Source organism: Callorhinus ursinus, unplaced genomic scaffold (genome assembly GCF_003265705.2).
Source record: "Callorhinus ursinus isolate GAN/ISIS: 27379988/994484 unplaced genomic scaffold, GSC_fseal_2.0 scaffold44, whole genome shotgun sequence".
NCBI classification, from domain to species: Eukaryota; Metazoa; Chordata; class Mammalia; order Carnivora; family Otariidae; genus Callorhinus; species Callorhinus ursinus.
Genome location: NW_027397106.1, coordinates 3,637,975 through 3,664,333, shown reverse-complemented (window position 1 = coordinate 3,664,333; position 26,359 = coordinate 3,637,975). Strand labels below are relative to the sequence as shown.

Genomic DNA, 26,359 nt, shown 5'->3' with positions numbered 1-26,359 from the left:
CTCAGAGAGCCCTGGGACTCCAGATGAGCACTTTGGAGCTAATCTGCTTCTTCTTGAGGGTCTCCCTGATCTGGGCCTATTTCTTGGCCTTGAGAGGTCTCTCTGACCAAGAAGGCGCTGACAAATTACCTCTGAGGATAAACCCTACCTGGGGACTTCACTGCAGACCCACACCCAGTGCACCTCAGGCAACACCCCGTACTTCCTGGGTCCTTTACCTCTCCTCTTAGGCACCTGCTAGCTTTGAGAGTGGAGGATGGGAGGGTACTCCCCCCAGGCCTCCTGGTGGGGTACCATGCAAAATGCCTGGGAGAAGCCATGCATATGGCCAGGGCGCTTATACCAGGGAGCAAATCCATTCCTCAAAGACTGGAGCTTTGTCTTCTAGTTGCATGGTCCTCGCACATTGGAGCAGGGGACAGCAGTGATGGGCAGGGGCCAGGTGCCCTGTCCCTGACTGTGCCACTGTGTGCCTGGCCCCCAGTTTGGGGGAGGGGGGCTTTGTTGCTGTGCACACCAAACAAAAGACATCTATGAAACAAACAGAGGGTCAACAGGGACTTCCAGTCTCTTTTCTCTCTCCTGTCTTCTCTTTTCTTTTTTCCCTCTTCAGTTGCTCCTTTTCCTCCTTTTAATGGAGACAGAGCAAGCTGGCTGTTCAGCATCCATGGGATTCCTCCCTGTGGCACCCACAGGGTCCACTCTACTGAGGCTCTGGGTGGCATTTCTTAGGGTTCCCTCCTACCTCTCTGCTCACTGGATCCCCAACCTCTGCTGCCTCCATCCCTGATGCATATTCAGTTAAGTTTCCTGGCCAGTATGGAAAAACAATGGCACAGACCATCCAAAACCACATGATTCTCTAAAAGTCACTCCCCAACTCAGGTTGGCTGAGACATCTGTTAAAATAAACTTGTGGGGGTGCTTGGCTGGCTCAGTCAGCAGAGCACGTGACCCTTGGTCTCTGGGTCATGAATTCAAACCCCGTGTTGGGTGCGGAGCCTACTTAAAAAATGAATAAAATAAAATAAGCTTGTGGTTTCTGACGGTGCCAATGGGCAATCTGGAGAGGGAAGGACAGGGTGGGTGAACGAGGGGCTGACCCAGCTGGGCATTAAACAGTGGGTAAACTTTCCAGTATCTACCCTTTAGCTCAGGGGTGGGCCCACTAAGGCCTACGGCCCAAAGCTGGCCTGACTTCATAAGGTGCTGGGCAAAGAATGATTTTTACACTTTCAAACGATGGTTAAAACAAAACAAACTAACAAGGAAGAATATACAGCAGACTGTATGTAGCCGGCAGAACCCAAACGACCTGCCGTCTGGCCCTCTACCGGAGAAGTTCAGGGTACCTGTAACAAACTGCGAACAGCAGAACACATGTCTAGTTTGCTTCAATATATTTTCAGTCCTTTCAAAGACACTGACCTGGGGGTGCAAGGGCCCCTATTACAAGGGCGATTTAACAGTGGACTCTACCCTCCGTCTCTTGGCACCTCTGCACACACCTGTCACGGTCTTCCATGCGTGGGGAGGAATAAAAAGACAAACTACACAAAGCCCTCAGTCAGCGCCTGGCACACAGTAAGTGGTGAAGGAGAGCAGTCGGTCATAGTGGGGGGTGTGCAGGGCTGCGGTGAGGGGCGTGAGCTTTGGATCCTTCTTCCACCAGATGCTAGCCACATCATCTGAGGCCGACTGCTCATCCCTAGGAGGCTGTGTTCTCCCCTGTAAAACAGGCTAATCCTAGCATCCGCCTCGGAGGGGATGAAGAGTAACAAAACTGTATTATGTGTTTCATGGCGTGCCTGATAAATGTGGACCTAAGATGGCCTGGGTCCCTGGAAGCCAGCATGGGGCTCAGCAGGCTATGGTCCTTACTTGATGGGGTAGGTCTCATCCTTGCGCCTCTGCTTCTCATGGGCGGGGAGAGTCTCCCAGCCAAAGGTCAGGCTCCAGTCAAAGTTGCCACGGCTGTGGACTCTGCCCCTCTGGACGGGCTTGGAGAACTCAAAAGTGTTCAGGTCGATGGTGACGATGTCTGGGCTCACCACCGCCGTCTCTTCCTCAGCAATGCGAGCCAGGAGGGGCTCCAGCCAGCCATGGAAGCACTCACCTACAGGCCGGGACCAGGAGACAGCAGTCAGGGTCGTGCCACAGCTGAGCCCAGGCCCCACACCAACAGGGAGACTCAGGAGGACAAGAGAACCTTCCCCACACTCCCTAGTGTTAGAGAAATACAGACCAGCGCCACAGTTGTAGAATGCATAGAGAGATCTCCTGAGACCCTCTTACCCACCCTGCTCACCCAGCCAAAAGGTGGAGGTGACTTTGAAGGGAAGAATGGAAGTCTCAGGGGAGTAACTCCAATGGTCAACTCAAAGGATCCAAAGCACAGGGAAGAACCCGGATGGGTGACCTTTCAGGGTTTCTAGCCTATCCACTGAATCAGCCCTCCCCACCCAAGTGTGGACTTCAGAAGGGGGTATCCCCTTTTCCAGGGAGACTGCACCTCAAGCTTTAGCTCCAGTTGTGGAATAATAATCCCTTTCGCTAGACTAGCCCTTTGAGATTTTCAGTGAACTGTATAGATTACTTTATTTGGCCCTTGGAGTAGTAATTCTGTTGGTAAGTAAGGTTGGTATCCTCATTCCCACTTTACAAATGGGGAAACTGAGGCTCAGTTACTGGCAGAGCCAGAAGGCAAACCCAGGTCTCCTGACTCCGAGTCTAGAGCTTTCCCTAATACATATCACTGCTTTCAGGGAACAATTTCTTTCCAGACAATGGTGGGGAGGTGTTTGGGTTTGGGGCAAAGAGGAGGCCTTTTTGGCTCCATGTGGCCCTATGGGAAAGCTCCATACAAACTAGCTCCCAGGGGTGACAGGAAGCCTCTTTGAGGGGCTGAGCTCAGAATGAGGTACAGAGGAAGCAAGGAAGACAGAGGGGAGTCTGGGGCTCCAGAGCACATCCTTGGGATTGAGACTGAGAAGAGGGCACGAGAAGCTAGCTAAAGTGGGTCCCAAGCCACCTTTAATCCCAGAGCAGCAGGGGCCTTGGTGATGCCCTGGCTCTCTGTTCCGCCGGAGGGCGGGGCAGGGGCTCGGATCACCCTCGGGCCTCCTGGGTGCCACGCTGGTCCCCTTGTACTCACAGTGGGCATCCAGGAAGGTGAGCACCTCCGCCTGGGCCACGCTGGCCCCCAGCAGCCGGGCGGTGATCAAGCCCTTTCGCTCCTCCTGCCGCACCACCCTCACGACCTGCAGCTTCTTCACGTACTGCTCCAGTTGCTCCTTTAAGTAGTCTGGAAGGGACAGTGTCCTTGGTGCCGGCTCACCACTGGGTGGCACACCTCACCCCCACCGTGAGCGCCAGGCTGGGTGCTCTCTCGGGCCTCCCGCCGGCCCGAGCACCTGCTGAACGAGGCAATTCCATGGGCACCAAAGGTCGGGAGAAGGTGGAAGCAGGAAGCCCTGGGTGTGGCCAGCACCCCGTGCCACCCCAAGCCCTCCGTGCCAGGAGCCTGGCTTTGTGGGCCAATCCTGGGCCTGTTTACCTAGGAACCTCCTCTCCTCTCTGAGCCAGGACCTCAAAGTTGTGTTTCTTTGGTCTCAAATCAAGTATAAACATCTGCCAAAGGCTCTCAGCTGCCCCTGGGTCTCTGCATCTTCTCAGCCACCATCTTTCAGAACTGTGATTCCAGCCTCCTCTCTTTTCCACACCCAGGGGTTGTGGCAGTCCTTTCTCAGTATCTATGGCTCCCTGTCTCCCAGGGTCTTCTGAGTGAGCGGACAGGTAGAGCACACATAAATGCTGGTTTCTGGCTTGCTGGGTCAGCAGCAAGAAGCCATACTCTAATCCTCTTTATTAACTCCTCTGCATGGAGAAATCTTTAAGAAGATGAAAAGATACTGAGCAGCGTTTTAATTAAATTAAAAAAAAAATGTACCAAGTGTCGGCCCTGTGCCGGGTGCAGGGGGTGAGCCTGCTGCCCAGGGAAGTGACGATTGCAGGTAGGTGATCAGTGACCCACCCCCAGAGGTCGTGCAGGGCTGGGGGAGCCTGCAGTGGGCACAACCATCCTGAATCTGAGGGTTGGGGGATCTCCAGCTCCTTCAGAGCAGGGGGCTTACTTCATGACCCTGCTCTTCATTCTGAAATCTTCAGGGCTTTAAAAATAGCTCTCTTCTGGGGCGCCTGGGTGGCTCAATCATTAAGCGTCTGCCTTCAGCTCAGGTCATGATCCCAGGGTCGTGGGATCGAGCCCCGCATTGGGCTCCCTGCTCTGCGAGAAGCCTGCTTCTCCCTCTCCCACTCCCCCTGCTTGTGTTCCTGCTCTCACTATCTCTCTCTCTGTCAGATAAATAAAATCTTTAAAAAAAATAGCTCTCTTCTGAAACAATCCATCTTGAAACACATTCTGAATCTTACTTATGGGTTATTCACTATGGTTTATTCACTACTATATGGTTTATCTGTGCCATGGTTCTGTTCCCGACTGTGTAGAATAGAGTGGCCTAGAGTTTCAGCTTTCTGTCTGGGGCTGTGGGATCAGCCCAGTGCTTAGGCCTTGCTTCAAATGCAGTGTTATACAACTGTGGGGCCTGAAATCAATTAATTTTCTGTGTGATTGATTTCTCTCCTTCCCTCCCCCCCCTCCACACTATGCCCAAATACTTGAGCACCTGCCATGTGCCCACCATTGAACTGGGTGCTTACATGCTGACTTTCTTACTTAATCTTTTCTATGAAGATTAAAATGGTCTGAAATCTGGGTATTGTCCCTGATGTTTAGGAGTCAAAATTGGCCTCATGTGGCAGCTGCAGTCCAGCACTCCGCAAGCACGTGCTAACATACTGCCCAGACATTATCCAGGGCAGGGACGGGCCGGGTCTGGGTCTTGCCCTCAAGAAGCTCCTGGACTCATAATCCAACTATAGCCCCAAGTGCTGGCTCTAACAGGAAACAGGAGGAATGCCAACCAGGAGCCTCACCTTCTCAGCATGGCTGATGTTTCCCCTGAGAACTCGCTTAACTGTGCTCAGAGGAAGTACATGGTGGTGGAGATAACCCAAGGACAAAGCATCATAGGAAGTGGGTTTTGTGGTAAGAGACTGAGAAGCGCTGAGCTGTGAACCCCAGGGGGTGCTAAGCTCTACAAAGCCCTTCTCCAATGCCTTTTTTCCAGTCTCAGGTGGTTAGGCTGGACCTGGGGATTCTGAGCACGGACCCCAGCCCTGGACCCACTGGACATCTGCTCCAGAGATGCGTGTAGCAGAGCTGAGTGTGGAGACACAGGTGAGCCCATCCATACTTTCTTATACCCCCCAGATGTTCACCTCCTAATTCCGGTTCAACAACCCACCACCCCAGCCCAGCTCCATTCCTCATGACTGGAGTCTATGAGGCTCCTGTGACCTCGAACACAAACGCATTATTCAGTCCCATGGTTTGAAATAGCATCTATACGCAGGTGGCTCCTAGGTCTTTTCTCCTGGCCTTGCCATCTGTACTTGGGTGTCTAACAGAACCACAAACCCAACACGCCCAACATGGGTCCAGACTGCCTGCCAACCTGCCCCCTCTCGTCTCCCCGTGTCAGGATGTGGTACCAGCATCCTCCCGCTGCTTTAACCTGGGGGTCATGCTGGACTCTTCCCTTTTCTCACCCACCACAATCAGTCCATCAGCCAGTACTGACGCTCATGCTCTCTCCGTCTCTCAAACAAACAAATAAATAAATAAAATCTTTAAAAAAAAAAGAATAAAACATCTAGGAATAAATTTAACCAAAGAGGTGAAAGACCTGAAAACTAAAAGACATTGTTGAAAGAAATCACAGATGACACAATTAAATGGAAAGATATACCACGCTTTGGATTGGAAGAATTAATATTGTTAAAATGTCCTTATTACCCAAAGCAATCTACAGATTCAGTGCAGTCCCTATCAAAATACCATAGCACTTTTCACAGCACTAGAACAAATAATTCTAAAATTTGCATGGAACCACAAAAGATCCTAAATAGCCAAACCAAGCTTGAGAAAGAATAACAAAGATAGAGATATCAAAATTCCAGATTTCAAACTGCGAGTTATAGTGTTCAAAGCACAAAAACAGACACATAGATCAATGGAACAGAATACAGTCCAGAAATAAATCCATGCTTATATGGTCAATCTGTGACAAAGGAGGCAAAATATACAATGCAGAAAAAAATATAGTCTCTTCAATAAATGGTGTTGGGAAAACTGGGCAGCTACATGCAAAAGGATGAAACTGGACCTCTTTCTTTTCTTTCTTTCTTTCTTTAAAGATTTTATTTATTTATTTGACAGAGAGAGACAGAGCGAGAGAGGGAACACAAGCAGGGGGAGTGGGAGAGGGAGAAGCAGGCTTCCCGCTGAGCAGGGAGCCTGATGCGGGGCTCGATCCCAGGACCCTGGGATCATGACCTGAGCTGAAGGCAGACGCTTAATGACTGAGCCACCCAGATCCCCTGAAACTGGACCACTTTCTTACACCATACATAAGAACAAAATCAAAATGGGCTAAAGGCCCAAATGTAAGACCTGAAACCATAAAATTCCTTAAAAAAAAAAACAAAAAACAAACAAACCAAAAACAAAACAGGCAGTAATTTCCTGGACATCAACTTTAGCAATATTTTTCTGGATACGTCTCCCCAAGCAGGGGAAACAAAAGCAAAAATAAACAATTGGGACTACAACAAACCACAAGGCTTTTGCACAGAGAAGGAAACCATCATCAAAATGAAAAGGCAACCCAATAAAAGGGAGATGATATTTGCAAATGATATATCCAATAAAGGGCTAATATCAAAAATATATAAAAAACTCATACAACTCAACACCAAAACCCAAATAATCCGATTAAAAAGTGGGCAGAGGACCTGAATAGACAATTTTCTAAAGAAGACACACAGATGGCCAACAGACACATGAAAAAAAGATGCTCAATATCACTCATCATCAGGGAAATGCAAATCAAAAACACAATGAGACATCACCTCACACCTGTCAGAATGCGTAGTATCAAAAAGACAAGAAATAAGTGCCGGTAAGGATGAGGAGAAAAGGGAACCCTGTGCACTGTTGGTGGGAATGTACGTTGGGGCAGCCCACTGTGGAAAACAGTATGCAGGGTCCTCAGAAAACTGAAAACAGAAGTACCAAACCATCCATTAATTCCATTTCTGGGTATTTACCTGAAGAAAACAAAAACTCTAATTTGAAAAGGTATGTGCACCCCTGTGTATATTGCAGCATTATTTATAATAGCCAACGTATGGAAGCAACCTAAGCGTCCAATGATTGATGAATGCATAAAGGTGTGGTGTATATACACAATGGAATATTGCTCAGCCATGAAAAATAATGAAATCTTGCCATTTGTGACAACATAGATGGACCTAGAGGGTATAACACTAAGTGAAATAAGTCAGTCAGAGAAAGACAAACACTGTATGATTTCACTCATGTGTGGAATCTAAAGATTTTATTTATTTACTTATTTTAGAGAGAGAGAGAGAGAGAGAGCACGAGTTGGGGGAGGAGCAGAGGAAGAGGGACAAGCAGATTTCCTGCTGAGCAGGGAGCCCGATGTGGGGCTTGATCCCACAACCCTATGATCATGACCTGAGCTGAAATTAAGAGTCGGAGGACATTGAAGACGTGATGCAAAGGGGAATAAACCAGAAACGAAAGGAAAAATACTGAATAATTCCACTTATATGAGGTACTTAGTCAAATTCACAGAGACAGAAAAGTAGAATGGGGGTTGACAGGGGCTGGGGGAAGGAGGGATGAGGGTGTCATTGTTTAATGGGTACAGACTTTCAGTTTGGGAAGATGAGGGAGTTCTGGTGATGGATGGTTTCACAACAGTATGAAGGTATTAAATGCCACTGAAGGGTGCACTTAAAAATGGTTAAGATGGTAAATTTTATGTTATGCATATTTTACCACACACACACACAGGAAAAATCTAAACACTGACCACTGCTTACAAAAGTCTTGGGATTCAGTTTTGCTCATCTCTTAAACTCACTTTGTACCACTGTTCTTCTTGTCTCTTTGCTCACTGCAGCCCTGTGGCCTTATTTCTGCTCCAGGAACACATCTAGCCTCAGGGCCTTTCCACTGGCCATTCCCTTTACAGCAGACCAGCCAGCGTAGCCTTTCCTGGCTACCTTGGTTAAAAGAGCTCCCTGATTATTCACTAGCCCATCATCCCGCATTCTTTTTTTTTTCCCTCTAATTTAATTTCTTCAGAGCACTTATTATCTGAAATTATTTATTTTCTGTCCTTCCCATTAAAAAAGTTCGCTCTAAGAAGATGGAGACCTTGCCTAACCTGTTCACTACTGTAGCCCTATGGGCCCGCACAGGGTGTGGTGCCCGGTAGGTAACTAAAAAAAAAAATACTTATTAAGCAAATCAGTGAACGCCGCCTTTGCTTACTCCTCTCTTGGGGGCTGTCCTACTCTTCCTTGGCTTCTGAAAAGGCTAGAGAAGAACAACAGAAAAGCCTTTCTTGTAGGCAGGATTTCCTCACTCATTTTTCCTGTTTTGTTTGTTTTTATTCTGTTTTCATGCCCATCTGTGTTCTATCCAGCCTTGAATCTAACTGCAACTGGGAAATTTTTCTTTTTTCTTTTTTTTTTTTTAAAGATTTTATTTATTTATTTGAGAGAGAGAGAATGAGAGAGAGAGAGCACGAGAGGGAAGAGGGTCAGAGGGAGAAGCCGACTCCCTGCTGAGCAGGGAGCCCGATGCGGGACTCGATCCTGGGACTCCAGGATCATGACCTGAGCCGAAGGCAGTTGCTCAACCAACTGAGCCACCCAGGTGCCCGGGAAATTTTTCTCGATTAATCCATTTGGAAGGATAAAAGGAGAATTAAACAAGTATGACACCCTTTGGGAGTGTTCCACGATTCACTGGTCCAGATAGAACACATGGACACAGGGCTGAATTTTCAAACCTAAATCAAGATTCACTGTTGGCCACTTTCCATTTCCAGGTGTAAGGAGACTGGCAGATGAAAGTAACATGTGGAAACATAATTTCTCGATGGGCAGAAACAGAAGGAAACAGCGAAATGGAAACTTCCCCGGAAAATCCAGAGTTCCAGGACCCAGAGTTACTATCAAGAGGACTTCTTACATTATAAAACAGGTACAGAGGTAAAGCAACTTTACCTGTTGAAATACACACTGGAAGCTGTAATTCGACTAAAATCAGAGGCTTTGAACAATTCCCAACTTGCATTACTTAGGAGTTTAGGAGGCCATGAGAGGACCTGCCACTCCGATTCTGAGCAGCATGGGGAGATAGAAGTGGGGGAAATCTTGAGTTAATCCAAAGTGCTCCTCAAATGTCTCCTCCCCCAGGTTTCACAGTGTGTTTCCCGCCTCAGGGCCGCCCTTCCTTCTCTTCGCCTCCCTCCCTTCCTCTAGCACGCCCCCTCCCTCCGCCCCACTGGCCACCATCACCTGCTCACCCCTCTCTCCCTGATGAACTTGCTCACTGAGGGTCCTGTTCACTTCCTGACAATCTGGGGCCTAGGTGTGTCTGCTTTCCTCCCATCCATCCAGCAAATCCCCAGAGGAGGGTGGCCTAGGTTTCCTCCCCTTCAGGCTCCCGGAGGGGCAGGGCAGGGCTTTCAACACAGGGATGCCCTGTTGGGGGCAAGGTGGACTGATGGGCCTCGAGGGCCTGTTTCGAGAAGCTTGTAGAGTGTGCAAGACCAGAAGTGCACCTGGCTGCTGAACAGGCCACGCAGGAACGACATCGATGCCTGGGCTTCGAACTCCAAAGTGGGAAAGAAAAAAGTTCCCCAGCTTGGCACCAGGCCTCTTCCCACCCAGGCCAGTATCAAATGCCTACATATACTCATGGTCCTACCTTTGCTCCCGGGCGGCAGGAGGGGAGGGCAGAAGAGCGTGGACACTGTGTTTCTGCAGAGACACAGCCCCTGTTTGTGTGTGCATAATGAGAGCCAGTTAATCTGATCAAACGGTCAAATGTGGGAAATCTTCTCCTGCTGTGGACCGAGGCGATTTCTGACCATGGATCTGAGTTTTTTCCTTTCCCCTGCAGAACTGAACACTGCTGAAAGCATCTCTAGAGTCCGAAAGCCCTCGAGGTGGGGTTGTTTATCGTAGGGTCCACGAATTCCCTGGAATTACATGCATCGGTCCCACGCCCCTGTCCCCATTCTGGCCCATCTTCCCACTCTCAGGTGACTCTAAGAACTTCCTCTCCGGAGTTGGAGTCCTCTGCCTCTCTTCCTGACACCTACCCTCCCCCAAAGCTGCCACCCTTCTAAGACAAGGTCATTCTCCACCTTAAACACCTTCAGTGACTCTCATTTTTGTCCTAAATAAATACTTTTAGCATGGCACACAACGTCAATTCAACATCTTTTTAGTGTCATTTCCTACACCACACCTAAGCTTCAGCCACATCAAACCTCTCAATTGTTCACAAACACACCTGTGTCTCTAGGACTCTGCCTGTGCCATTCTCTCCTCTGGGAATGCCCTTCAGCACCTCTTCTCTCCCCGAACGCGCGTGCTTCAAGGCGCTGCTTCCATCCGGCCTCCACCGCGGGCCCCCCTCGGCATACCACGCAGAAATAACACCTGGCGACGCACCCTCATGGCACATTGCTCCCATACAAGGAATAAACTGAAACTAATGCTTATGGAGCTCTGCTTGATGCTAAGTACTCCGCTGGTGCATGAATTATGGCCTTTATCCCCCATCTCTGACCCCTTGCCCAGCATGTGAGGGAGTCAACTGTCTTCATTTTTAGAAGACGAAACTGAGGTTCAGAGAGGTTAAGGATGCTGCCCTCCTTTCCGGAGGACCAGGGGAGACAGCGGCCCCCTGCTCGGGCCCCTCCAGCCTCACCGTCAGTGCTGGCGTCATCCACCAGTATGACCTCCTTCAGCAGGACGGCAGGGGCGGTGTGCAGTACACTGTACACGGTCCGTAGCAGCGTGGACCAGGCCTCGTTGTGAAACACGATGATGACACTGGTGCTGGGCAGTGGGGGGCAGCGGCGGAACTTCTGGTCGACACATCTAGAAGGATGGAAGTCCAGATACAGCTCTCCAGGCCCCCGGGAGTTCCAGGGGTGGGAGGGCCCTGTCCACAGGCTGCCATCACCATCCTCTGCTCTCTGTTGTGGTTGGGAGGAGCTGCTCCCTGTTCCTGGCTAACTCTGGTTTTCCACCGACTCTGAGCCTCTGCACAGGTCCTAGCTAAACCCACTCCAAACCCCATCCGCCCCACGGCTGGCTCGGTGCCCCAGCTGTGATGCGGAGGGCTCCCCTGCCCTCCCTCTGACTTTTTTCATCTGCTCCCCACCCCGAGTTCCCAGGGCTGCCTCTCTTCCTCAGTAATGTGTGTACTGTAAAAAGTGTAATCCAATCCAGAGGTCCCCAAGGGGAAGCAATAAAGGGCAAATTTGACATCTGAGAAAAGTAACTACAATTTCCGTACTCAAGGAGAGAAAAAAGGCTCTTTTCTTTACAATTTACAGTGCTTCTCTAACCCATTTCCTCATTAATTCTCTGTAATCTGATACTACCATCACACACGAGTTCCTGTGACCTATTCTCTGTCTTCATCGACTCCAGCTACACTGGGCACGTGGCCACGCCACCACGCTCTTGACACTCTGCCTTGGGTGGGGGTGGGACAGTGTGAATCCTAAACCTCAGGGAATCATGTGGCCTGACAGTCTTTCTATTTTTTCTCTCTCTTTTTTTTAAGATTTTATTTTACTTACAAGAGAGAGAGGAGCAGGGGGAGTGGCAGAGGGAGAGGGAGAAGCGGGCTCCCTGCTAAGCAGGGAGCCCGACGTGCGGCTTGATCCCAGGATCCTGGGATCATGACCTGAGCCAACGGCAGACGCTTAACCGACTGAGCCACCCAGGCGCCCCCTGACAGCCTTTCTTATCCTCCCTCTGCTGTCAGAGAGATTTCTGTGGATCCTCCAGAAGAGACTCCCCCACTTCCTCCACTGGCTACCCTCCTGCCCTGCACCCCTCCCTGCTGAGGAGCTCCTGATAACTCCGAGTGGCTCCACCTTCTAGGACTTTAATACTTGGTCCAAGTCTGAGGCGCCCTAGGATCACAGCCCTAAGGAATCATGAACTCGAGGAAGGGGACTGCCATGTGAGAAAAGGCCAGAAAGGGTCTAACTCTTGAGCTGGGAAAGACAAAATCTTTGACTTGAGGACAATGTGAGCACAGCAGCTCAGACGCACCAGGGCTGGCTCACTGCCCAGGACTGTGAGTATAAACGGCTTCACATGGAAGTTGGAATGAATTCCTGGTCCTGTGGCCCTTCACAGAGGGAAACCAGGAGGTGTGGGGTAGTCCTGACCATCCGGGCTGCTGTCCGGAAACATCCCTTTCTCAACAGCTCAACGGCAGAGTCCCACAGGCTCTCGGACAGGCCTCCGCGAAGGGCAAGGTCACCGAGTCTGCAGTCTGGAGCTGTCCCTCCCAGTTACCCTCGTGCCAGGTCCTGGTCCCAGGCCCTGAGCTCCTCCTCCTTCACAACTATAATTTCATAACTGGCCAATTTACTGTCACGGTCTCCCTGGGCCTCTGGCCTGACCACGATACCAACCCTGAGGATAAGGGCACTGGTCAGGAAAAGAAGGGAGGGCTTAGCAGAAATCCTTGACCATATCACACAATCACCAGTAGCTCTTTACCTGGCCTTTGGCCCATGGCCATGACCACACCAGCCACACCTTTGGCCGAGCCCTGGCCTCACCCCAGGACTCTGGGGGCTACTTACTCAGGGGGTCGGGTGTCTGGCCCCAGGGCCCTCTGCAGGGAGATCCGGTCACTGGCAAAGGCGTTGAAGCAGTGCTTCTTATAGCCTTCTTCCTTTTCCTGGGTCTCCAGGCGGGTCCACTTGTCCTTCTGAAATGCTTTCCCATCTGCCCCAGGGCCATTGGGATCCTGGGGTGGCCGTTCCCAGAAGGGCTTCAGCTCAGCTGGGGTGTAGAACCCAGGCAAGCAGGACTGGTTTGTGGAGACAGCTGTCTCCTGGGGCTCTGGAGCCCTGATCTGGAGCTTAGGCATCGAATCTCTAAGGTTGTTCACAGCCCCCAGCATGAGGTCCAGGACGTGATCCTTCTGGCTCACCAATGACTTCAGCCATGGTTTCTCGGTGGCCCGTTCCGAGCTGCTTACATCCCGGTGCAGGACGAAGAGGAAGAGCATGAAGGCACCGCCCACCATGGCCAGGCGCAGGGGCATGTGGCGTCTGCGGAAGAGCCGCATCCTCGGGAGCCCACGGGGACCCTGGCTGGGTCAGCTCTGAGCGGGGGGCCCGACACTGGAAATAGCTCGGTAGGGTGTAGCGGCTACACCCAGGGGCCTCAGCCTGAGAAGGGAAGGGATGAGAGAGAGAAACGAGCCAAGGCAGAGGTGTGGAGGGAGCCCGGGGGCTTGGGGTTTGAGTCCATGCTCTGCTGCCAAATGGTGACCACACCTAGGCCCAGTCACTTAACTCTTCTGGGCCTAAATTTCCTCTCTCCACAAGATGAGGAAACCAGACTCAGTGTTTCTCTCCTGCTCTAAGACTGTGACACTCATACATCTGGGATATACCAACCGACTGCTGAAACTCTGCATGAAGAGGCTTAATCAACATAACTGCTTTGGGAAACAACATGGCATTATCAAGCAAAATTTAAAATGTACCCACCCAGGGAGTGCCTGGGTGGTGAGGTCAGTTAGGCCTCTGACTCTTGGTTTTGGCTCAGGTTATGATCTCAGGGTCATGGGATCAAGGCCCATGTCGGGCTCTGCACTCAGTGGGGAGTCTGCTTGGGATTCTCACTTTCCTGCTCCCTCTGCCCCTCTCCCCGCTCTTTCTCTCTCTCTAATAATAAATAAATAAATCTTCTAGAAAAATTATGAAGAAGAAAAAAATGTTCACCCCCTATGACCCTGCAATTCTACTACCAGTTTTACATCCCAGAGAAACTCCTGTGCCTATGAGCCAGGAGGCATGTAGGGGAAAGTTCCTAGCAGCACTGACTAAAATGGCCAAAATTAGAAATAATGCCATGTCCACCCACAGAATGAACAAGTGTGAAATACCCACAGCACAGAGTACTCTAGAGCAGTGACAAAGCGTGAGCAACTTCTACAAGTAGCTGCATGGGGCAATCGCTGAGGCCAGACAGCAGGCTGCAGCAAGATACATAGCAGACGAACCCACTTACAGAAAAGGCAAAAACCTGGAAAACTAAATATATTGTTTATGAACACAAAAATGAAGGAGTGGTCAAGCTGGAAAGAAAAATGAAGGGGAGGGACGCCTGGGTGGCTCAGTCATTAAGCATCTGGCTTCGGCTCCGGTCATGACCCCAGGGTCCTGGGATTGAGCCCCCGCATCAGGTTCCCTGCTCCGCAGGAAGCCTGTTTCTCCCTCTCCCACTCCCCCTGCTTGTGTGCCCTCTCTCCGTCAAATAAATAAATAAAATCTTAAAAAAAAAAAAAAGAAAAATGAAGGGGAAAAAGACCCTGAAGGAATAATAAAACCAAAATTTCTGGAGAGGGAGGAAAACATATGGGAATAGAGCCCTACAGTGGACTTGAAAGTATTTTTTCTTAAGTGGATGGTGGCTGCTGGGGGAACTGTTATTCTCTACACTCTTACTTTTATTTTATAAATATTCTTCTGTATCTACTCATATTTAATTAAAAAAACAAAACAGGACGCCTGGGTGGCTCAGTTGGTTAAGCGACTGCCTTCGGCTCAGGTCATGATCCTGGAGTCCCAGGATCGAGTCCCACATCGGGCTCCCTGCTTGGCAGGGAGTCTGCTTCTCCCTCTGACCCTCTTCCCTCTCGTGCTCTCTATCACTCATTCTCTCTCTCTCTCACATAAATAAATAAAATCTTTAAAAACAACAACAACAACAACAACACCTGAGGTTCTATGACAACATCTTCCAGGCAGAAATGGGATTATGTGTTCACCAGCTTCCATCCTCAGGAACTTAGTCACATGGCTCAAAGGATGAATGTAAAATTTTCCGTGGAGAACTCTGGAAGCATAAGGCTTTTGTTGTTGTTGTTGTTAAAGCTTTTATTTATTTACTTGTGTGAGCTAGAGTGCATGTGTGCACTTACGTGAGCAAGTCAAGGGGGGGTGACAAAGGGAGAGGGAGAAGCAGGCTCCCCGCTGAGCAAGGAGCCCCATGCAGGACTGGATCCCGGGAACCTGGGATCATGACCCGAGCTGAACGCAGATGCTAAACCGACTGAACCACCCAGGCGCCCCTGGAAGCATAAGGCTTATTGGTTAAATGCTAGATGTTGGTGGCAGGAGACCTGGGTACAAATCCCAGTTTTGCCCCTTCTAGTAACAATAGCACCTACCTCCTAGGGTTGTTGTAAGGATTAAAGCTCAATGAAATAATTCATGGAAAAAGTTTAGCAGTCTCTGGACATAGTAAGTTCTCAAAAAGTGTTAGTTTCCATTATTAGCCTCTGTGTGTGCCTGGGACAAAGTAGTTCATCTCTCTAAGGCTCCATCTCCTCATCTAGAAAGTGGGGGTAACTAACACCTAACGCACAGGGTTGCAGTGAGGATGAAATCAGAGATAATGTACATAAACTACTCAGCAGAGTGCCGGGCACGTACTAAGCCCTCAATAAATGCTATCAGTTATTTCTATTATTATAATTAATAAATCCCTGCTCAGCTTCCCAGCAATTATCCTTGAGTACCTGGTCCTTGGCCAAAGCCACATTCATTACCTGTGGCATGTCTTGTTTAAAAGTAATGCCAGTTGAACTCCCTACTGCTGTTATTTAAACACACAAGCTCCTTCCTGCCTGTGGAGAGAAGCCAGATGTCTGGAGTCACTTGGATCTGGGGAATATGAGTCCATCCTGATTTCAAGAGGGAGAAGGGCTAGACAGGTGGTTTTCTTTTATAACAGCAGATTCAGCAGCATCATCCAAAGTCAAATAAAACCACATCTCTTTGAGCAAGTGTTTTGTATCAGGAGTCATCTAGGAGACGGGGGAGGAAATGTATTCATTCAGCCAGCATTGTGAATGCCTGCTACATGTCAGGTACTCTGCCAGACAGGTGTGTTAAGTGGGAGCTTATGTACCGAATTAAGAATATTCAGGTTATGACCTGCTGAACGGGGAGACACAAGCCACCCCCATGGCATCAGCAGGTGGCTCCCCCAGCATCTGAGGTCCCACTTTGGGGAAGTGAAACCCACGGGATCATTCTGACTGAAGGCCCAGTTTCAACACACCCACACAAAGGAAGAAGCAGAGGCACAAGATTTATTATTACTTACGGATCCCAGAAACAAGGGGGTGCAATGAACCGGGGGAAGGGCAGTCCTTGGTCCGGGGCCACCTGCAAGCAGGAGACGGATATAGACGCTGGCACCTATACTCAAAGGCAATTGGGACAGAGGTCACTAACTTTTCTCGAGCTTAACTCCTAAGTGGTTATTTTAAAAGGTGCCCCGCTAAAAGCAAAACGGGAACTTTTGGCAGGTATTCTAAACTCAAGTCCTATCTTAACGTCCAGACTCTGCGTGTGAGTAGGGTAATCATACTCGGTAAAATGCCAAGGCAGCAACTCAGAAAAATGAAGCTGTCTTTCTCAAAAGTTGTTTTCCTCATCACAGTGGGGGAGACAGAGATGAGCAAGTCCAGACTTCAAGGAGCATAGAGTCAACCGGGAAAGTCAGATTTTTTTTTTTTAATTGAAGTATAGTTGCCCTGGGAAGTCAGATTTTAAATGGAGATCACCCAGTGAGACAGGTACCCTTGGTGCCCAGAAAGAGAGGACACAGGAAACTCAGCAAGTGGGGAAGGGTGATGTCTGTGAAGAGGTCCTGCAGTAGGAGGAGCCTGGACTGAGCACTAACCCACAGGTAGGAGCTGGCCAGGCAAGGCGAGCCCATTTCAGGCAGAGGGGACAGCACAGCCTAAGGCCTAGAGGCAGGAGGTAGCACGGTCAGGCAGAGAACTGCCAGTAGTTCATTTTGGGGGGGCATGAAGACAGACAGGAATAGCTGAGGATGGGCCTGGAGAGGTGGCTGCAACTGGGTCATCGTGCCACGGAGTTTGCCCTTGACCTGAGGTATGGGAGAAACAAAAGCTTAGCCTGAGCCCAGCATTACAGGAAAACAGTATGATAGCCGGTGGAAGGCATCTAGGAGATGGATCCGACTGGCAGCTGGATGGCCAAAGGAGAGAGGTTTGGTGGTGGTCAGGGTGGGGGTCCTGATCCAAGATAGTAGTGGTGTGGATCAGCAGGGAGGACGATGCTAGGAAAACTCCCTTGGGTGATGGGATGGGAGAATCCACCCTATCTGGGACACAGAGGGACAGGGAGCCATGAGGGAATTCCTTTCCTCAAGGGATTTTAAAATCTAGTTGGAGAATAAGCACTCCTAGCACTGGGTGCAGGTAGCACCTGTCCAGGGAGGAGACAGGAGCAGGAAAAAGAGCTTTCACTGAATACCCTTTTGCACTTTGAAACCTGACTACATTACCTATTCAAGAATTAATAAAATTAAAACTTAATAACAGCACAGAGAGTAAGTGCTAAGTTGAGAGAGGTAGATCTCTCTTTGGGCTTGAAGAAGGCTTCAAGGAGGGAATGGGGATTCAGTGGAGAGGCAGATTTTTGCCTCAGAGATTGAGCTATGCTGGGACAGCACAAGGAGTTGAGCTAGACACCACCTCAAATCTGGAACTGTCCCAGCTAAGCATAAACAACAGGGCCCGAAAAGTGGGGAGTGTTTGCCATGAGAGTACTAAACCATCCTGCAGGCTGCATCTGCCCTGATACTTTCTGTCGACCGTCCCACTGCAGCAAGAAAGAGAGCACAGTTAGAAACAAAGACCTGGTAACAGCTTAGTTACCAGCTGCTGCCAAGTGTTCGAGACTCACCTCCTCCAGGAAGCCCTCCCTGATTGATTCACTCAGAATCACCCAGGTCACTCCAATTCTCTCGTCCTGGCATTGCCTTGTGGTCCTTTGCAGTGAGGTTCACCTTTGCTCCTTTTATTTGCCCTGGACAAAGAGACCTAGGGTTAAATTGAGTTCTTCCCAGGCATCTGCTCTCTCAATTCAGCCTGCCAGTCTAAGCCTTGCTCTCTGGAGTCTGCAGTTCCTCAAGGTACTAACCACATCCTGAAATGAAACGAGACACCTGTGATTAGCCAGGGCGGTAAGGGACTAGGTCTCTGTTTGCTCAGCATGTGGGCAATAGGAAAGAGCCCAGCAGAAGGGACACATAATCAGATGGAAGCCAGAAGACTTTGGGATTAAGGATTCCTGGCCTTCGTGTGGGAGATTCCCAGAAGTGTGGTTAGCAAGGGTGGGGAGTCAGCCCTCCACCAGCCTGGTCAAGAAGTAGTCCCTATTGTATGTAGTACTTGGTCAAGTTCAGAGGATCCTCCCCCCAGTGTCTTGTATAGCTCCCTCATCTTTGAGCTCCCACACCTGGCCTCCAGGACCACTGGTAAACATGTCCACAGCCCCCATCCACTCATTCCTGTCCTGCTACTGCTGAGCATTCATTCCCAACTCTTTTTCCTCCAGCCACCCTTGGGGTTGCCACACACGGAACCATCTTGGTTTCAGTGCCGAGATGACGCCAGAAATCCTCTTCTTCCAGGAAGCTTTCCTAGATTGAACAAATGGGACCTGCTCCTCTGGCCTCACTAGCCACAACACAAGCTTACTTTCTCTCACTGAGGTTTGACCCAGTCCTAGTCTATCAGACCACTGATTACAACACATTGTAGCATTGTGGAATAAATCTAAAGTGTTGCAAATCAGCATGAAAACATTCTTTTTTTTAAAGGAACCCGACTTCTTTTTTTTTAAGTTTTATTTATTTATTTATTTATTTATTTATTTATTTATTTATTTAAGAGAGAGAGAGAATATGAGCAGAGGGGAGAGGGAGAGGGAGAAGCAGACTCCCCGGGGAGCAAGGAGCCCAATGCAGGACTCGATCCCAGGACCCTGGGATCATGACCCGAGCCGAAGGCAGACGCTTAACCGACTGAGCCATCCACGCGTCCCGAAAACATTCTTTAAAAGATCAGAATAGAGGGGTGCCTGGGTGGCTCAGTCGGTTAAGCGTCTGCCTACAGCTCAGGTTATGATCTCAGGGTCCTGGGATCAAGCCCCGCATCAGGCTTCCTGCTCAGTGAGGAGCCTGCTTCTCCCTCTGCCTTCCAGCTCTTGCACGTGCACGTGTGTGCTCTCTCTCTCTCAAATAAATAAATGAATAAATAAAATCTTAAAAAAAACTCAGAATAGAATAGAACAAAAAAGAAAATACCAAAGTGTATCACATGCAATATGGGTAAGTATAGTTTTTGTTAAAATTTCATATCAGTTACTGCATATACACATGTAGAGCATACCAAAGGTCTTAGCAGTTTTAAGCTTTAATAACTTCAGAAGTGTAAACACTACAGACTTAAGAACATCATTTGGAACTTTTATTAAAATTTCTTTTTCCTGATTTTTTTGAATTCTGAATAACAAATTTTTATTTTAATGCTTGTCTCCACCCATTAGAGATGATAAACATATCCTGATACAAAATGAAAAGGAAAATTCTGTTGTTTAAAATTCATCAAACTCAATAAAGGTGAAAGAAATTTAAATCCCCACGTTCTCAAATGATGCTTTTCTGTCAGTTTGTAGAATTCATACCTCTGATGTGAGTAAAGTGTCAAAGTGCCCGAAGACTTTTGGGATACCCCTCACATAGGAGTGGGCACTACGTCTCGTGGTAAAATGCCTTTCTTATTCCGGCCCGGTCACAGAAGGTTGAAAGCTGGTGAGGCAGTGCAGTCGTTCCTTTTTATATCCCAGCCTCCTCCAAGAAGCCCCTTCAGATCTCCCAGCAGAATGCCTCTCTCCAGCCTCTCGTCCCTTCTGTCTGTGCTCCCACGCTGGCCTCCTCACGGCCCGCCTCAGGTCAGAGGAGTCTGTTCTCTCTCGCCCCTTTGTGAATGCCAGGCCAGAGAGGCAGGTTGTGTTCGCCTTTTCGGTCACTTGCAAAGTCTAGCCCAAGTTTTTCAGGGAGTAGATACTCCATAAACTCTCATTCAAGGAGATGAAGCCCGAGGGGTTAAAGTGACCTGTTCCAAGCTACAAGGGTAAGCAATATTTTGAATGCACTTACAGCCGCAAGCATTTGAGTTGCAAGCATTTGAGTTCCGTGGTATTCTGTTGTTACATCTCAGCAGGCCACTTTGACTGGGTCTGTCTGCGAGTCCAGCGCCCTCCTTTTACAGGAGAGGCCAGAGTGGTTAGGTGACTTCTCTAGTATCACACAGCTTGTGGCTCCCAAGAGCAGATGCCAGTCTCCCAAGTCCCAGGCCACTGCTCTGTTCCCATACTCTTACCTCCATCTTGGAGGTCACCTGGGGGGTAGGGGTGGGTGGTCTGGGGCCTGGGTTAGGCTCCTTTGAGCCTGGGGACAGGCTGTTCCCCCCCACACACCCCCCAGTCGCCCTGCCACTCACCAATCCACTCTTATACGTGCCCCACCCCTCCCCCAAATCCTACCTAGGACTGCAAATGCTTTAACAATGACAAAATTGTAAGTCCCAGGCAAAGTTTCAGCTTTGTGACAACCAGAGTCAGCCACCCCAGAACACGCCCTTGCTGGCCAGGTGGCCTTTTTGTAACAAAGTTTCTGTTTATCAGCTAAGCTCCTCACCTCCCGGAGACGTGGCAGCCCGGAAGTAAGCAGTCGACACCACCACAGGGATGTTTGCTCAAGTTACTCAGACTATGGCTCAATTACAGGTTCTTCGAAAAAGTGATGACTGTCACGACTCTCACCGAGGGCGCAGGTGTGTGGAGCTAGCCATCATGTTGGGGAGGGGGCAGGTGAATTTCAAGCAACTGGTCGGGGGGAGAGCACTGAGAGGCCCTTTGGGGCCATTTGATTCTTTCTTGTCACCAGCACTTCTCCATCAAACACAACACTCATTTCACTTCCTCTGTTCTCATGAGTAGCAAATTCTCTCCTGCAAACCCCTCCTCCCACCCTCTGACCCTTTTGATTACAGAATGCTGGCAGGTTTTCACTTTCCCCTTAATTACACCTTCAAGACATTTCAGCTTTTCCTCAAGATTCAAGCGGCAGGACTGTGGCGTATTTTCCCAGAAAGATGCACTCAAAGTTATTTCTGTAGCTAATCTCTCATGTCACCCCCCCCCCCATCTAGGTTCATTTTATGTTTGCATAACATTTTAAGCCGAAGTTACCCAAACACGGATATTCCATTGAAAAACTCAACCCAAATTTGCTCACAAGGTATACCTAGAACAGTGCTTGGCATGTAGTCGGTGCTCAATAAATGTTTGTTCATTTATTCCAAGTGTGTAAAAACCACTGAAAATCAAACTAATACGTGACCAAACAAAGTTCAGCCCCTCACGGGTTTTTCACTGGAGGACCTCCAGGCCCGTCGGGCGGGGCAGGGATGCGCAACTGTTCTTGAAGGGAGGCTCGGAGACTGCTGGTTCCTCCGTGTCGGAGTGGGGAACGGGGAATGGGAGGGGTGACCCCGAATGGTATTTCTGAAGGCTTGCGCAGGGCCCCCGATTTGAGGAGGGGGTGGTGAGGGGGGGAGGGCAGAACTGTGGTTTTACCTTCTCTCCTCACCCCACAGGTTGCTCCCGGCCGTAGGGCTGCTACCCAGGACCACCCACACTCGACTTGCCACACCCTGAGCTCACGGTCTACGCCCCGCCCCTAAGTTGGCGGGTCTACCCAATTTCCCCGTCGCGGCCAGTAGCACGGAAATCCTTGAAACAGCCCCTGCCCCAGCCCCACTCCCAGGCACCTCCGATAGTTTTCAGTGCCTTCTCAATGTCAGGTTCACTCCACGCCCCTCTCCCAGGTCCTGCTGATTCATTCCCTACCTCCTGGATCCTCCTCTCCCTCTCAAAACCGTCATCCGAGACTGCATCCTTATCTTCCCACATCTGGAGGATCAGCAGAAACTGCCTGCCTTGCCTCAGGCCCCTCTCCCTTCCACAATCTGAGCAGCTATATTCTTATTCCTTTAGCGCCATTTGCTGGTAGCCGACCCGGGGCCTGGGCAGTCGGCTTCCTGTTGTCACTCACCCTCCCTGGCTTACCTTTTCCTCCTCACAGCCTTTCCCTTACATTCTTGCTAAACAAGCTGTGTTCTTTTCTCTTTCAAATTCTTCCTCAGACTCCCTCCTCCAAGAAGCCTTCTTAGACTAAAGGTGCATCATCCTGCCCCTCGGTACCCCTGGTGTGTTTGTTTCTAATTTTCATTGCCCACGCTTCCCCCTTGTGGGACTTCCCCACTAGAATTTGTGAGAGAGGGAGAACCAACAGGCCTAGACTCAGGTTACCTAGATCCTGTTTGCTTTCTCCTTCCCAGTCCTTAAATTTCCTCGTCCTCAATCTTCGGCCTCCAGAATGCTTTTCCTGACCAACCCACCTAGCCTTCTCAGCTCCACAGCATCCCACAGCCCTGAGGAATTTGGTCATGCTATTCCATTGCCTTCGTCTGTCTGTCCTTTGTTCTCTGTTATAGGTAGAGCTGAGGGTGAGGGATTGGGTTTCTTCCTTCCTTCAAACCTACCTAGGGCTCAGGACCAGGTTGCACAGGGTACAGGAGAATAACCTGCCCCCATGGGGCTCTCAGGTGCCACAAAAGAGTCTTCTAACAGTCCTTTTTCTCCCCAGACTGAACCCAACCTTGTTCACTGTGCGAGCCTTGTACACAGCACAATTACAGCATTGAGCTCAACACTGAGACAGGCACTGCCCTGCACTTGACCTTTCATTTATTCAAACCCTCACTCTCATTCTCATTGAATGAGAACGGACATTTTGGGCTTTCCCAGAGTGGGACAGAGGACTGTATGACCCAAGTCTTTGGCACGGCCATTCGCTGGGTCCCTCTGGCACACAGACACCCTCTCTGATCCTCAGCTTCACTTCCAGAGCTGGTGAGGTCTGCGTGAGCCAGAGGAGGCTTAGAGCAATACCACCACAACTTTTGATATCACTATGCATCACAGCAAGTCAAATGACAGTTATCTTTTCCATTTTACATGGAAAGAAATCAAAGCACAGGGAGGAAGCCAGCACAGTGATCAAGGTCACATAGCAAGGAAGTAGCAGAGGCAGAATTTGCACTTGGTCCCAGGTCTCTCCAAAGCCCACTGTCTTAACCATGACACCATGCTGCCTTTTATTTGGCTGTTGCTTGGAGCTTTGCCAAAGCACTTTCATAGACACCTTCTCATCTGCTCCCCACCCAGGGAATGTTTATGTGATTTGGCCAAGGTTAGACAGCTAATGTAGAGACAGAGCTAAGTCGGCTGCCTGGATCCATGATACCCAACTGCCTCCCTGCATTGGGGGGCCCCTGGCCCTAGGGTTAGCTGCCCCTCCTATTCCTGACTTCCATTCTAGGCAATGGCTACCTGGACTAAGCCTATGGTCCTATGTCCTATCCAGGACACCTGAACTTGGGCTAAGATGTTTCTCATCTCAGAGGGCATCCAACATGCATCAGCACCTCCCCTGCTCAGGTGTGAGTTCCCCAGCCGCTGTGGCTGGGTGTGAGCTGTCCTGCCAACTGCGGACAGCGATGACCAAGGCTGAGGCCATCTCAGGCAGCCTGGGATCCTTCATGGTTCTACTGGCTCCAGACTCCCTCTTCTCTTTGACAGTCCTGCCCTTTCTGTCCTGATGCCCCTGAAAGTAGTTTCTCTTGTTACCTCTGTGTGCCTACATGAATGGCAATGTTGAGGAACAGGAACTAGGGAAATATCTGCAGTGATACTGGCTTCTGCAGGATAATATGAACCAAAGTATATCTCAAACCCCTCACCTTACCTTGTACATGAATTTGCCTGTCTCATCCTTTTTACCCTTCCTCTGATGGGGAGGGACAAGTCTCATGTGTTGGAGAGGTGAACAGGGCCTGTGCAGTGCACACACATCTCTGGTAAAACGAGCAGAAGCCCACACACCTCTTTGGTGTGTCTAGAGTTGCTAACCTCATCCAGTGCCTGTAAACTGCATTTGTGGGTCTGGAGGGGCAGCATTAAAACCCTTCCTGGGGCTGTTGCCCTGGGTGTTAGCCAATAGAGGGGGTCTGTTTTAAGCTTTGCTGACAAACTGAGCCCCCCTTCCCCCATACACACAGGAGAGCCCTGTTCTACCCTCTGCAGACATCAGGGTCTGGGATGACTAGCTCTGGAGGCAAGTAACAAACGGTTTCTCCTTTCAGTTAGCCTGGGGCTTGTCGGAACAAGTGACGGGGAAATTGGGAAGTTGGTGACAGTCACAGTCATGAACACCCTGGGACTCCCTTCCCACAATACCACACAGCTCCCACTTCCAAAAGGCCCAAGACACCAGAGAGAGGACATCTGAGACCCCACCTCTACTCAGGGGCAACGTGGCACTGGCAGGAGGATATATCTCTGAAAGATTTCCTGTAGCGGGGCACATGGGGTGGCCCAATCTGGGAAGGGGAACAGAAGGGATGCGGGGCCATGTGTGGGTAAAGGGAAAAGGCCGTAGAACCCTGGAGGGACTGCTACAGCTTGTCCCTCTCCCACTCCCACCCCCCTCCAAGTCCCAGAGGTCGGAGCTTTTCATTCATCTTCCAAAGGTGGAGGGGGTGGGGGGTCCTACCGAGGGAGGAGCTAGAGGCCACTGCGACAGATTAGGACCAGTCTGGCCCAACCCCTTCATTTCACTACGGGGGGTGGTGAGGAGGAAGTGGAGGAGGAGAAGGCCGGCCGAGGAGGGAGGTGGGGAGCAAGGACCTGGCGGACGCGAGCTCGACTGGGGGGAAGTCCCGAGAAGAAAGAGAGCTCTGCGTTCTAGGCCCGGGGGTTCGGTCGCGGGCGCCTGCGAGGGTCGCCGGCTCCTTGGGCCACTTACCTGTCGCGCCAAGGCAGAGCCGCAGCCTCTCCGCCGTGCGGCTCGCAGGTTTCCCGACGGGACGTCCTGGAGGGCGGGGCCGGGGCGGGCCCTGCACGGCCACTGGGGCGCGCCTTTCGCGCCCCTCCCCGGCTAGGTGCGGGCGGCCACCCCGCGCGCCTCCGAGCGCTGCTGAGGGCAGGGGAACGCCAGGCTGCGCCTAGGGCCGCCGGCAGGCTGGCGGCCCGGCGGAGGGCGCCCCGCGCCCCGCCGGCATCCCCCGCCCCAGCGCTGCTAGGAGCCCGACTTCTCCGGCTTCTGCAGATCTCAGCCCACCCGGGGCTGCAGTCTCGGCGGCCAGACTCTCCGCGCCGAGAGTGATCGGAGCGTTCTAGTCACCCCAAAGACGAGAGGCTTTAAAGCGAGCCGCGGGCGGCACGGAGCAGCGTGTGCAGGGAACCGCGGCGTGCGGCGCGTGGGCTCAGAGCGCTCCTGGCCGCGAGGCAGCGGCGCTGGAGGGGAGGAACGCGGCCGGCCGGTGAGAAGCCCCGGGGCTCCGTCCCAGGTTTACTTCTCATTGGCGGGGTGGTCTTGGGCAAATGACTCCTCCCCTCCATCCAGCGACGAGAGCAGGTAGTAACTGTGAGCCACGGACAATGCTAAGGGCTTCGCCCGCCCTGTCTCAAGTAAACCCCGACCCCAGCAAATACTCCGGTTGTTAGCCAGAGTATACACGGGAGACGGCTGAACACACAGCCTAGAGTGTTGCTTGCTCTACGTGTGGTTCCCGGACCAGCAGCAGCAGCACCATCTGATAATTTGTTAGAAACATAGATTGTTGGCCACCCCTCCCCGACCTAAATACTGTGAAACTCTGGGGATGGGGCCCACCAATGTGCATTTTTAAAAGACCTCCAGGTGATTTGGGTGCTTGCTCAACTTTCAGAACCATTGATCAAGTGGTGGCAGGGCTAGAATTAGAATCAATAAATTAAGTTCTGAGGCCCAGGCTCTGAATCCTCCTGCCATAGCCTCGGGCATCCCACCGGTTCTCTCCAGCCCTACGGTTCCGTGTTGTCGTCTTTTAGGTCCTTATCTCAGTCATAGAGAAGTAACATGGATGGCTACAAATAGCTGGTAATTTGGAAAGGTTCTATGGTAGAAGCTTGGACTACTGATTCTGGTTTTCTTTTTGTTTGAGTTTTTATTTTTATTTATTTTTAAAGATTTTATTTATTTGACAGAGACACAGCGAGAGAGGGAACACAAGCAGGTGGAGTGGAAGAGGGAGAAGCAGGCTTCCTGCGGGGCAGGGAGCCCAATGCGGGGCTCCATCCCAAGA

At 50.5% G+C, this 26,359-nt stretch overlaps 1 protein-coding gene across 1 annotated transcript in view; it reads right to left on the bottom strand.

Annotated features, from left to right (window-relative positions):
• GALNT6 (polypeptide N-acetylgalactosaminyltransferase 6) overlaps positions 1 to 25,127 on the bottom strand; it is a 34,451-nt gene extending 9,324 nt beyond the window's left edge. Inside the window, exons 1-7 of the mRNA XM_073881980.1 lie at positions 25,039 to 25,127; positions 18,006 to 18,128; positions 16,393 to 16,454; positions 12,849 to 13,442; positions 10,943 to 11,115; positions 3,155 to 3,304; positions 1,882 to 2,116 (exon numbers count right to left, since the gene is read on the bottom strand). Coding sequence (XP_073738081.1) covers positions 1,882 to 2,116; positions 3,155 to 3,304; positions 10,943 to 11,115; positions 12,849 to 13,339 — 1,049 coding nt within the window. The 5' untranslated portion in view covers positions 13,340 to 13,442; positions 16,393 to 16,454; positions 18,006 to 18,128; positions 25,039 to 25,127. The remainder of the gene's footprint in view (positions 1 to 1,881; positions 2,117 to 3,154; positions 3,305 to 10,942; positions 11,116 to 12,848; positions 13,443 to 16,392; positions 16,455 to 18,005; positions 18,129 to 25,038) is intronic.
• Between the last annotated feature and the right edge of the window lie 1,232 nt (positions 25,128 to 26,359).